The sequence below is a fragment of the Podarcis muralis genome, chromosome 7 (assembly GCF_964188315.1).
Source record: "Podarcis muralis chromosome 7, rPodMur119.hap1.1, whole genome shotgun sequence".
Lineage (NCBI taxonomy): Eukaryota > Metazoa > Chordata > Lepidosauria > Squamata > Lacertidae > Podarcis > Podarcis muralis.
This window is the reverse complement of record NC_135661.1, coordinates 91,651,131-91,663,164: the sequence shown is the minus strand read 5'-3', so window position 1 is coordinate 91,663,164 and position 12,034 is coordinate 91,651,131. Positions and strand designations below refer to the sequence as shown.

Here is a 12,034-nt window from a genome sequence, read left to right as displayed (position 1 = left end):
AATAATAATAATAATCATCATCATCATCATCATCATAGGAGCAAAAGCTCTTTCCTGAGGAGATCCCTCCAGACTTGAGAGGCTCTTGACTCCGATGAAGCTGAATGCTGGAAGGTTCAGGGCAGGGGAAAGAAAGTCCTTCTTCGCCGAGTTGAACTGTGGAACTCCCTCCCACAGTGACGGCCACCGCCCTGGATGGCTTTTAGAAAGGATTAGTCCAATCCATGGAGGAGGAGAGGCGGCTATGGATGGCTCTCAGCTGCAATGGCTCTGCCCCCCATTTTTTCCGAGTCCCGGTTGCTGCAAACCGCAAGAGGGGAGAGTCCCCATTGCTCTCAAATCGTATGACCCCTTGAGATCAGGACGCTGGACGCTCTGCTCTGTGGCCGCTCTTATGTTTGACGTCACGTTTCGTGGTCCTTCCTCTCTTTCCTCCCCTGCCCTTATGGGGCCTTCCTTCAGACATCAACGAATGCCAGGAGTATGGCGTGAGCCTCTGTGGGGAGAAGCGCTGCGAAAATACCCCGGGGTCCTACCACTGCATCGCCAGCTGCCAGACGGGCTACCAGGCCACAGCCACCAGGGACTGTGTGGGTGAGTCATGGGGGAGGAGGGGTGACAAAGGGGCAAACTCATCAGGTGGGAGGGGGCACCTCCTGCCCCCGGGCCAGGCTGGCAAAGGGGTGCAAGCTGTGGGAATGTTCAGGGAGGCAGGAGAGGATATATTGTTTATTAATATCCTTCCTTACTTGCGCTAGCAAGTTCCTTAACTTAGCAGAGTTTCACATTCCCCTTTTAAATGCACAGCAGATAGCTGGTTGCAGGCTCGTGTGAGCCTCTCACTATTATATACAATTCACTATTGAATTGTATATTCCTGGCAAGTTCCCTTTTATCCCTCTTAAAAGAATAAACACACAGCAGTCTTGTGTAAAGTATATAAAACAAGTTTACTCACACATTCAGTTCACAGTTGGATCCCTGAAGGCAGACTTAGTTACAAATAACTAAATACATGTGGATCTATCCCATATGGGGATAATCCCAGTGTGTTGGCTGAAAGCTGAGATGTTCAGACTTGGGCTGTGTGCATTGTGGGAATGTTCAGGGAGGCAGGAGAGGATAGATTGTTTATTAATATCCTTCCTAACTTGTGCTAGCAAGTCCCTTTACTTAGCAGAGTTTTACATTCCCCTTTTAAATGTACAGCAGATAACTGGTTGCAGGCTTGTGTCAGCCTCTCACTATTAAGTTCCTGGCAGGTTCCCTTATATCCCTCTTAAAAGAATACAGTGGTGCCTCGCAAGACGAAATTAATTCGTTCCGCAAGTTTTTTCTTCTTGCGAGTTTTTTGTCTTGCGAAGCACGGTTTCCCATAGGAATGCATTGAAAATCAATCAATGCGTTCCTATGGAAACCGACTTCGGACCAGGTCCGGGGACAGTCTGTCCCCCGACCTCTTCTGAAGGCTGGGGGGGGGGCAAGGGCTTTTCTTCCCACCCCCAGCATTTTAAAATCGCCCCGGGACAGCGGAGGACTTCTCCGCTGTCCCGGGGCGATTTAAAAGCCCCCGGGAAGGCAGGCAGGGGGGAGCAAAGACTTTTGCCCCCCGCTGGCCTTCAGAAGAGGTCCTGGACCTCTTCTGAAGGCCGGCGGGGGGCAAAAGTCTTTACTCCCCCCCGCCTGCCTTCAAAAGCCGTCCGGGATAGCGGAGAAACGAAGGCTGGCGGCGGGAGGAGGTCTCTCCGCCCGCCGCCAGCCTTCGGAGGAGGTCCGAGGACAGTGGGGAAGACGCGCTGCGCTTCCCCGCTGTCCCGGAGATTTCCCTATGGGCTTTCGTCTTGCGAAGGAAGCCCATAGGGAAATTCGTTTTGCGAAGCGCCTCCAAAACGGAAAACCCTTTCGTCTAGCAGGATTTCCGTCTTGCGAGGCGTTCGTCTTGCGGGGCACCACTGTAAACACACGGCAGTCTTGTGTAAAGTATATAAAACAAGTTTACTCACATCATCAGTTCGCAGTTGGATCCCTGAAGGCGGACTTAGTTACAAAGGATATACATGTGGATCTATCCCATATGGGGTTAATCCCAGTGTCCTCTGGTGGCTGGAAGCTAACAAGACATCTCTAGCTAAAAACTGCTCCAACGATGGAGGAAGTCAGAGAGAGTGCTGTGTGCCTTGTCCTTTTGTTACCTGGACAGGTAAGGTCACGCCCACCTCTAGTCACATGCAAGAGGAAGGATGCTCCAGGCCAGGAGGAAACAGGAAGTTTTCGACTGGCTGGTCCAAACATTCCTGCATGTCCACTCTAGGAAAACAAGGAATGTTGTACTTGACTGCTACTTCCATAACACACCCCACACAAGCCTGCGGTGGGTGGAGGGAGAGAGCGAGTGCTGAGTGGGTTGCCCTGGTGTTTTCCAGATGTGGACGAGTGCCAGAACAGCTCCCTCTGTGGCGCCCATGCCATCTGCCACAACCTGCCCGGCTCCTTCCAGTGCATCTGTGACCAGGGCTACGAGAGCGCCAGGGACGGGCGCCATTGCCTGGGTACGTGGCCGGGGCGAGCGAGGGAGGTTGGCAATGCCCACGTTCTCCACCAAGGTCTCCTGGGGAAGGGGCTTCCTCCGAGGGGACCTGGCATGCTTCCGGGTGGGGGACAAGGGGCAGAGGGGACGGGGCAGGTGGGGGCAGGTCCCTATTGAGTCCCTCTGCCATCACCCCCGCCTTTGCTGCCGCCCACAGACATGAACGAGTGTGAGATGCTGCAAGGGGTGTGTGGCACTGCCCCCTGTGAGAATGTGGAGGGCTCCTTCCTCTGCATCTGCCCCCGGGCGGGCGAAGAATTTGACCCCATGATCGGGCGCTGTGTTGCTGTGCCAGGAGCCGGTGAGAGGCTTGGAGCTGGGGCTGGGGGGGTCCTTTCACCATTGGGGAGTCGCTTCACCCCTGGACATCCCGGCTGCTCTTTCCCAGACCTCCTCCAACTCTCCCCCCTTCCGCCCTTTCCAGCGCGGCCTCCTGCCTTCCCTCGGCGCCCCGAGGCTCCGCGGCCCGAGACCTGGCCCTCTGGGACCGGCGAGGGCGTCCGGCGGGAATGCTACTATGACCCCAACGCAGCGCAGGCTTGTGAGAACGTCTTGGCCTGGAACGCCACGCGCCAGGAGTGCTGCTGCAGCCTGGGCCACGGCTGGGGGGTCGACTGCCACATCCAGGCCTGCCCCGCCCCAGGGACAGGTAAGGACCCCACTCAGGCCAGGAAGGGTCCACTGAGCCCAGAGCCTGAGGGGGGATTCGAGCCCTCGTCTCATTTCATTCCCGCAACAACAACCTTGTGAGGTAGGCTAGGCCTGGGGGGCTGGACTATTTGGGGGGGGCATGAACGGCGATGGAGGGACGATGAGCAGCAAGCGAAAGGGCTCCACATGGGGGCTGCTTTAAATGGCAGCCGCTCAAGGGGGCGCTCAGCCAACCACAGCTCCTGTGTCTTGCATGTGGTCAGGGCTGATAGCAGTGGCGGTGGAGGGACGATGAGTGGCACACAAAAGGGCTCCGGAGAGGGGCTGGCACCAACAAAGCCCAGCCCCCTTCCTCCTCTAGGCAGGATGGGGAGAAGCCAGGAGGAGGGAGGGAGGAGGCACCTGGGAGGGAGAGGGAAAGAACACGCGTGCTGGCAATCCAGGCGGCGATTCCTGGAGCGTCCGCCCTGCGCAGTGCTTGGAGTCACAAGACTCTGTTTATATTCCAGACTCTTGGAAGTCTCACGGGAGACGGATGTTGATGTTACTGGTTTCCCGTTTCTTTGTACCAGTTGTTCTCTGCCTTTCACAGAGAGAGGCTATATATTCTTTTCTGTCTGTGTAGTTAGAAATAAAACTCTTAGCAATGTAGCTCATATTTCTCGTCCTTCTGCCGCTTGGATACTCTGTGTAATGAGTGAACGTGCCTGAAGCCTCATCAAAGGCTTAGGTCGTTAATCATCTTCGGAGATTCCAAAGGCTCAACTGGAAGAGTAGCTCAGTCAAACGGAGATTTCGACACACACAGAACGGATTTAGAAGGCAAATGGGCCTGATCCGGCCCACAGGCCTTAGTTTGCCCACCCATGTCCTAGTCTGACACTCCAACCACTAGGCCACACTGCCTGTTATGGGGGGGCGAGCTTCTGCAGGGTTCTGCAAGCAGGGCAGGAGCGGGGGGTCCTTGGGCGCTGCTGACGGGTCCTCTCCTCCTTCCGCCCCCCAGCTGAGTACCAGGCCCTGTGTCCTCACGGCAACGGCTTTGCTGCCCCCGGCACCGGAAGCCTCTCCGCCCTCGCAGGTGAGATTTGGTCTCTTGGGGGGCTTTTGTCGGGGGGAACCTGTGCCCTGCCCACCCTCCTGGGTCTGTCCTTGGCGCCCGGGAAGCAGTGGGGTTTCTAGGCGCTGTGCCGTTGGTCCTGGGGAGCTCTCTCTCGCTGACCCTCTTCTTGTCCTGGCCAGATGTGGACGAGTGCGCCCTCTTCAACGCCCAGGTGTGCAAGGGGGGCGTCTGCGTCAACAAGATCCCCGGCTACGCCTGCTACTGCCCCAACGGCTACTACTACGAGACGCAGCACTTGGAGTGCATTGGTGAGAGCCTCTCTCCGCCTCCGAACCCCCTTCTGCCCCAATTATGGCCCTGAGGGACCCCACGGGTAAACAGGTCCCTCCTCGCACCCAAACGTGCCCACTTGACCAGCTGCATCAGCAGACCTGGCACTCCTGCAGCTGCCGCAGGCTGCCCACATTGGCAAGAAATCAATTAACCCTGACCCTTTGGAACTCCCTGCCTCTTGAAATCAGGCCGCGCCACCTTCCCTGTGCTTGAAACGTTCCCATTTAGAGAAGCCGAACCAGTGCTTTCCCCCTAAAAATATAAATGTTTAGGGGTACTCTCATTTTGACAGTAAATGGACAAAAGTAGAAAGATTCACAAAATGTTTAGGGGTGTGCATCAGGGGGGGAAAGCACTGAGCCTAACTCAGATGTTCAATCTGTTTTAAGCCTATTAAATTTCTGAACGTCTTAAACTATTATTGATAGCTATATTATATTTTTCTGGAAGAAGCTTAGCTGTTGTTTTTGCAATCGAGTGGCGTATAAACTTTAAGAACCAGCTAAATTGCAGAGGGTTGCATGATCCTTGGCGTCTTTTCCCGACTCTGCAATTCTCTGATTTTGCAAAACAAAGCCCCCCCCCGCTCTTCTGACCCCCCCCTTGTCCCTCCCTAGATAACGACGAGTGCCTTGACGAGGAGGCGGAGCCTTGCGTGGGGGGGCGCTGCATCAACACCATTGGCTCCTACTACTGCTCCTGCGCCGCCCCTCTGGTCCTGGACGCTTCGCATCGCCGCTGTGTGACCAACGACAGTCAAACCGCAGGTATGGGGCAGACCCCTCCCCTCCCCACACCCACCCACTTCCCAATTTCCCCCCTCGGCTGTTTCCCTCTCCTTGACCCATCCTGCCCTCCCTCTGACTCCCTTCCTCCCTTTGATTCCTGCATGGGCTCCCTCCCAACCAGGCCCGTCTTACCCATAGAGACCAGTGGCACAGGGCGGCAAGTTCTGGAGGGCGCCAGGCGAGAGTCCAGGGAACACCGAATGAGCGCTCTGAGTGAGCGAGGGTGCGTGCGCCACTCCTGCAGAGTGTTGGCTTGTGTGTTGGTCCCATGCGTTACCCGAGAGGCGTGGTCCAAGTCCGGTCCATGGTCAAAGGTGCAACGTGGAGGCAGTCCGTAGTAGCTGGAGCTGGGTGCAGGGCAGGGAGTCGGGTGAAGTCAGGGACAGGCATGCAAGCAGGGAGCCAGGCTGGGTCAGGAGCTCAGGCAGGAGAGCAGGACAGGGTTCAGGCAGGAACTAGCAACCAGCAATATTGCTCCCACAACTTGGGACTGGGGCTGGCCGGCTTTTATCTGCCCCAAGGCATAAGGTGGCCCCAATCTTCTGGTGACTCGCCTCGCCAGGCCTGGAGACGAGCCCTCCTCATGCAGGAACTTAGTTCCCTCTGCCTCTCTGCCCTGAGCCTCTGCAGCTCAGGAGAGGCTGGAGGGTTACCGGACCCAGAGGCAACCTCAGCTTCGTCTGACAGGGCTGGGAGTGGAGCACCTGCAGCCAATGGGTCCTCCATCACCTCAGGAGCCAGAGCAGACTCAGCTGGTTTGGGAGGCGGGGACTCCTGTGCAGGCTGGGATCCCTCAGGTTCAGCATCAGAGTCCAAATTCCAGGCCATCACACCTCGGTTTGGGCAGGAGCGGCACATGCGCCCTCACTCGCTCGTGCAGCCTGACGTGGCCACCCGGCACAAAGCAGCCCGCTGAGCCAGGAGGCGCCACATCCAGCCCCCGCCTCTTCCCCACCAAAGGAGCCGCCCTCCAGCCGCTGCCCGCCTCAGATATGCTTAAGATGACCCTGCTACCAAATCTGCTGTTCTGTGATCCTTCTCCAGAGATCCCAGATTCATTCATCCGGAGCACTTTGCCCAACCCAGCTCCTCATCCTGGTTTTTGGAGAAACCCAGGGATCAAGTGAGCGGGACAATTTAGGGGTGCCCTTAATGCAACACAGAACCCCCCTTCCCTCCCCACTTTGCGGCTAAGGCAGTTAAGGGCCTGGGGGGCCCTCGGCGTCCCATTCACGGGCAGGGGGCACCTGGGAGGGGGGGCAGGTGTGCTGGGCCTCCGTTTCTCGTACTTAACTCTGGGTGCAAACTCCGTGGACCTGGAGGAAGCAGTTCTGAACCCTTCTGGGCTCACCTCTTTCCCCAAAGTTAAGGGCTAGCTGTTGCAAAATCTTGTGGTGGTAGGGTCCAGAGGCTAATTTTTTTTGGCCATCTTCAGCCTCACCAGTTCTTTTGCGGTTTGATCCCTCAGGATTTTGGAAGGGATCACTCCGTGTGAGATTCCTACGGAGGGCTGATGCTCCAGCTCAGCGGATCCCAAACTTTTTCCAGGATCTGCCCCCTTGGTTCCGTAAACTCAGCCCCAGATCCAGATCTGGTCATTTGGGCTCTCCGTGTTTACTTCACCACCACTCCGCCGGATCCGTGTGAACAGGATCCGCGCAGGTTTGGGCCCTGGGGGGAGGGGGCAGGAAGAAGCCTGGCCCCCCTAGATGTGCCTTGGGGGGGTTTCTCCATTTCTCCCGCTCTCCCCGCCTTCCAGATGACAACCTGGCCGTGTGCTGGCAAGAGGTGGGGCCCGACTTGGTCTGCAGCCGCCCCCTCCTGGACCGCCAGGTCACCTACACCGAGTGCTGCTGCCTCTATGGCGAGGCCTGGAGCATGGACTGTGCGCTGTGCCCAGCCCCGGACTCAGGTAAGACCCACGGGGGGCTGCGGGAAAGGCGGTGTAGCCGAAGTCCTGCTGGATCAGGCCCATCAAGCCCATCATCCTGGCCTCCCAGGGGCCAAAGGCACTGGTACCTTGGTTGTCAAACTTAATCCGTTCTGGGAGTCCATTTGAAAACCAAGGCGGCTCAGACGTTCAGCTTCGAGAAACGTTCACAAACCGCAACACTCACTTCTGGGTTTGCGGCGTTCAGGAGCCAATTTGTTTGGGAGCCAAGCCGTTTGACAACCAAGGTACCACTGCACCCCTAATGTTTAGTCCAAAGTCATGAGTTTGAATGCTGATTTAGTTGCCATTCCAACGTTGGCGAGTGTTAGGCTTCCTCTCTCCCCCTTTGAGTCCCTTGCGCTACGAGGGGGAGGCCTGAGACCAGGGCCAGATTTACATATAAGCAAAACAAGCTCTAGCTTAGGGCCCCACTCTCTTGGGGCCCCCCCAAAAATTATGGGGAGAAAACCTGGATGTGCAGTTCCAAAATATAAGATAAAAAACTAATCAAATAAAACCTACATCCAGCAAGAGTGTTTAGTGTTTTGTCGGCTCATATGGTGTAAGTCATGGGCCCCGCCTGCTAGCCTGCTCCCTAAAATATCCCTGCTTTGCTCCTTTCTATATATAGGGTGGGACGTGGGTGGCACTGTGGGTAAAAGCCTCAGCGCCTAGGGCTTGCCGATCGAAAGGTCGGCGGTTCGAATCCCTGCGGCGGGGTGCGCTCCTGCTGCTCGGTCCCAGCGCCTGCCCACCTAGCAGTTCGAAAGCACCTCAAAGTGCAAGTAGATAAATAGGGACCACTTACTAGCGGGAAGGTAAACGGCGTTTCTGTGTGGGGCTCTGGCTCGCCAGATGCAGCTTGTCACGCTGGCCACGTGACCTGGAAGTGTCTCCGGACAGCGCTGGCCCACGGTCTCTTGAGTGAGATGGGTGCACAACCCTAGAGTCTGTCAAGACTGGCCCGTACGGGCAGGGGTACCTTTACCTTTACTATATATAGGGTGCTGGCATTCTGCATGGACTGGTTGCAGGGCAACATGTGCAAAGGGCTTGAGATACCTATGAGGTCCATAAATGACCATCTAGCATATATTCAACACAAAAACCAGCGACAATTTGTTGCTGACAAAGGACAGCTGGACATAGAAAGGGCCCCATTGCCTTCAGGAGCTGAGGGCCGCATCAAACCTCAATCCGGCCCTGCCTGGGTCCCAATCCCATGTAACGGCACTCCCAGGCCCACATGAAGATGCCCCCCCCGACCCTTGGGAAGGGGGGAGAGAAGAGGCCTTGTGACCCTCCTCCCTGACCAACAATGTCCTTCTCCCCCCAACCAGACGACTTTGAGACCCTCTGCAACGTCCTCCGCCCCCCCACCAGCTACGGAGCGGGGCCGCGCCCGGGAGGTGTGGGGCCGCCCTTTGAGTACGGCGGTCTGCCCTACGGCCCAGAGATCTTCGCCCCCCCGCCGCGCCCCGGACCCCCCCGCCTGCCGGACTACGACCTCTTCCCCCGCGACTCCCTGTACGGCCCCTCGCCCTACGAGGCCACCGACTTTGAGGACCTGCCCTACGGCGAGGCCAGGCGGGAGGGCCCCGAAGAGACCCCCCGGGGGGTGTACCGGCCCCGCAGCCCCCCCGAGCCCGAATGGCATCTCCCCCCGCCCCGCAGCGGATCCAGCTCCTACCTGGAACGGCCAGGAAGGGCCAGCGAGGACTATGGTGAGTGGAGGGGTCTCCCCCAAACTGGCATATGGGGCGAACTGTCACTGACTGATGGGGGGGGCTCTGGTGGGAAGTGGGGGTGACCCTGCTGTGGATGAGGCCATTGGCCCATCTAGTCCAACCTGTTCTCACAGGGGCCAGGTACCCCAAAGAACCCAGGTAGACTGCCTCTGCACCTGGAGGTTCCATCAAAAGGGCCTGGCTAGTAGATCAGGTCTGTGGCTCGTATAGTCCAGGGTCCTCTTCACACCGCAGGCAGCCAGATGTCCCAGTGGGAAGCCTCCGCAATCAGGATCCGCACCCAAGACCCCTCTTCCCTTCTGCGGTTTCCAACAGGAGGCAGAGCAGAGCCATCATGGCTAAGAGCCAGCTGTCACCGTGGATGTGGTCTTACCCTATTTGAAAGCCATCCAGACCTGTGGCCGCAGCTGCCTCCGGTGGGAGGGAGTTCCACAGTTTAACTTCGTGCCAAAGGAATCGGCCCTTTTTTTCTAAATCTGCCCTGGATCTGTTCATTGGACATCCGCAAGTTCTACTGTTAGGAGAGAGGAAATCTTTCTCCAGGCTGGGCGTTAAGTTCATCTACGACTCCCTTGGCTTTTTCCAGTGCTTTTTTTTTTGCTTAAAAAAATGCTTAGGGGTACTCTTATTTTGACTCGAGAAAACCACCGTTTTATAGTCCAAATCAGGAAAAATAAATACAGTGGTACCTCTGGTTGCGAACAGGATCCATTCCAGAGGCCCGTTCGCAACATGAGCAGAACGCAACCCGCGTCTGCACGTTCCACGATTTGCTGCTTCTGCACATGCACGTGACATCATTTTGCGCGTCTGCGCATGCGCGAGCGGCGAAACCCGGAAGTAACCCTTTCTGGTACTTCTGGGTCTCCACGGGACGCAACCTGAAAACGCTCAACCTGAAGCAAATGTAACATGAAGTGTGACTGTACAGTCATACCTCGGGTTGAATATGCTTCATGTTGAGCGCGTTCAGATTGCGCTCCGCAGCAACCCAGAAGTAACGGAGCGTGTTACCTCCAGGTTTCGCCTCTCGCGCATGCGCAGAAGCTCAAAATGACGTCGCGCACATGCGCAGAAGCGGCGAAAAGTGACGTGCGTGTGCGCAGACCTGCCATCGCTAGTTACGTTTGCTTCTGGATGCGAACGGGGCTCCGGAATGGATCCCGTTCGTATCCAGAGGTACCACTGTACAGTAAATGGACAAAAGTACTAAAAGATTCACAAAATGTTTTGGGGTCTGCGTACCCCCAGAAAAAAGACTGTTTTTTCCTAAGCTGGAAAGCCCCATGGGCTGCACTTGCAGGGGCGTTGCTCCTTCCCCCTGGATCCTTGCGCGGCCCTTTCCGAACTCTACAAAATCCTTCCTGCGGGGAGGAGACCAGACCTGGGCACGTTTCCTCTTCCGCTTGCCCATCTCTCTTGCCCCCCTCCCCAGGCCCCTTTGAGGGATTTGGGGGTCTCCTGGCTGAGGAGTGTGGGATCCTGAGCGGCTGCGAGAACGGGCGCTGCGTCCGCGTTGGCGACGGATTCACCTGCGACTGCCATGAGGGCTACCGCCTGGACCCCGCCCGCATGGCCTGCCTGGGTGAGTCTGCCCCCCGCCCCGCCATCCTGGCACGCCTGGGGGCGGGACCCCTAAGTGCCACCCAGCCCAACCCCCTATTGCTCCTCCCCACTGGCCTCTGCCCCTTTGCCAACGCCAAGGTTTTGTCTCTCTCTCCCTCTTCCGCAGATGTCGACGAGTGTGGCGAGTCGGAGCACCTCTGCCCAGGGGGGCGCTGCCTCAACATGGAGGGCTCCTACCGCTGCCTGTGCCCCCGCGGCACCGTGCCCGCTGGGCAGCCCCCCCGCTGCGTCCCTGCCCCCCGCAGTCGAGCCTGAGCAAGCGGGGAGGAAGAGGCTGGGGAAAAGTATTTATTTACCTGTATAGACTGGGAGGGGAGGGGCGGCCCGGGACAAAATTCCTCTTCCCCCCCCTCCTGGCAAATGGAGGCTCCTCACCCAGGGAGACCCAGAGGAGGCGGCCTGGAAATGCACTTATATTGGGGGGGGGGGGCGGAAACAGCTCTTGTCCACTCCCAACCTGGCCTGCTGCATCAGCGCAGAAGTCGCAAAATAGGATTTAATCACCCATCGTTGAGGAAATACTTGTATCAAAAAAGAACCTGCCTTGGGAAGGAGGGGTGGCATCCAGCAAACTGAGCTTGTCATCCCCCCCCCCAATTTAAACAGCCTCCACTCTGCCCCACTGGATTTGCCCCATTGCTTTTATGCCTTTGGAAGATGCTTTTGTAAAGGCCAGGCCACTTTCCTCAGCTGGGGGGGTGGGGGTGGCACAGAGGCTATTTCTGCACCACCTCAGGGAGGGAGAGGCACTCTGCACGAGGCCCTGCGCCCTCTTTTCCGCACACATCCCCAGCCTCCTGAGCCTTTAGATGCTGGAGCCTCGTGCACCTCGCCCCAGAGTCTGCCTGGGCCAAATTCTCTGGTGCCCCCTGGGCAACCCAGTCTGTTCGCCAAAGAAAACCAGGATGCCTTGCTGGGTGGGCCGCCACCCCCCGCTGCGATGTGGGGTAAGTGCCCCCCCCATCCCAAAGCTGTAATGAGGATGGGGAGAACCTCCCCCCCCCCCCCGAGGGTTGGTTTTGGAAAAATACATTCAAAACTGGGTCCATGTGCCCCCTTGATCTTGCAGCCTCTAGAACTGGCAGAGAAGGGCTTCAAACCCCCCCACCAGCCCCACATCCTTCCTAGGAGATCCAGACACACACCCCCGAGGCAACAAGGGCCAGTCCCCTGCTTGCCTGGCTTAGGCCGCCCCCCTCGCCCGCCCCAAGATGGGTGCTCCGGGGGCACTGCCACCCCCTCACTGCTGTTACTAGAACAATAAAGGTTTTCTACAAAAGGCGATGGAGTGGGTGTCTCTTGGGA

At 57.4% G+C, this 12,034-nt stretch overlaps 1 protein-coding gene across 5 annotated transcripts in view; it reads left to right on the top strand.

Moving 5' to 3' along the window:
- LTBP4 (latent transforming growth factor beta binding protein 4) overlaps positions 1-12,010 on the top strand; it is a 53,698-nt gene extending 41,688 nt beyond the window's left edge. For all 5 annotated transcript variants that reach the window (XM_077932466.1, XM_077932463.1, XM_077932467.1 and 2 more), the window contains 11 exons: positions 463-594; positions 2,424-2,549; positions 2,745-2,888; positions 3,012-3,236; positions 4,245-4,319; positions 4,481-4,609; positions 5,252-5,401; positions 7,182-7,334; positions 8,696-9,079; positions 10,539-10,688; positions 10,836-12,010. In XM_077932466.1, coding sequence (XP_077788592.1) covers positions 463-594; positions 2,424-2,549; positions 2,745-2,888; positions 3,012-3,236; positions 4,245-4,319; positions 4,481-4,609; positions 5,252-5,401; positions 7,182-7,334; positions 8,696-9,079; positions 10,539-10,688; positions 10,836-10,984 — 1,817 coding nt within the window. In that variant the 3' untranslated portion in view covers positions 10,985-12,010. The remainder of the gene's footprint in view (positions 1-462; positions 595-2,423; positions 2,550-2,744; positions 2,889-3,011; positions 3,237-4,244; positions 4,320-4,480; positions 4,610-5,251; positions 5,402-7,181; positions 7,335-8,695; positions 9,080-10,538; positions 10,689-10,835) is intronic.
- The last annotated feature ends 24 nt before the right edge of the window (positions 12,011-12,034 follow it).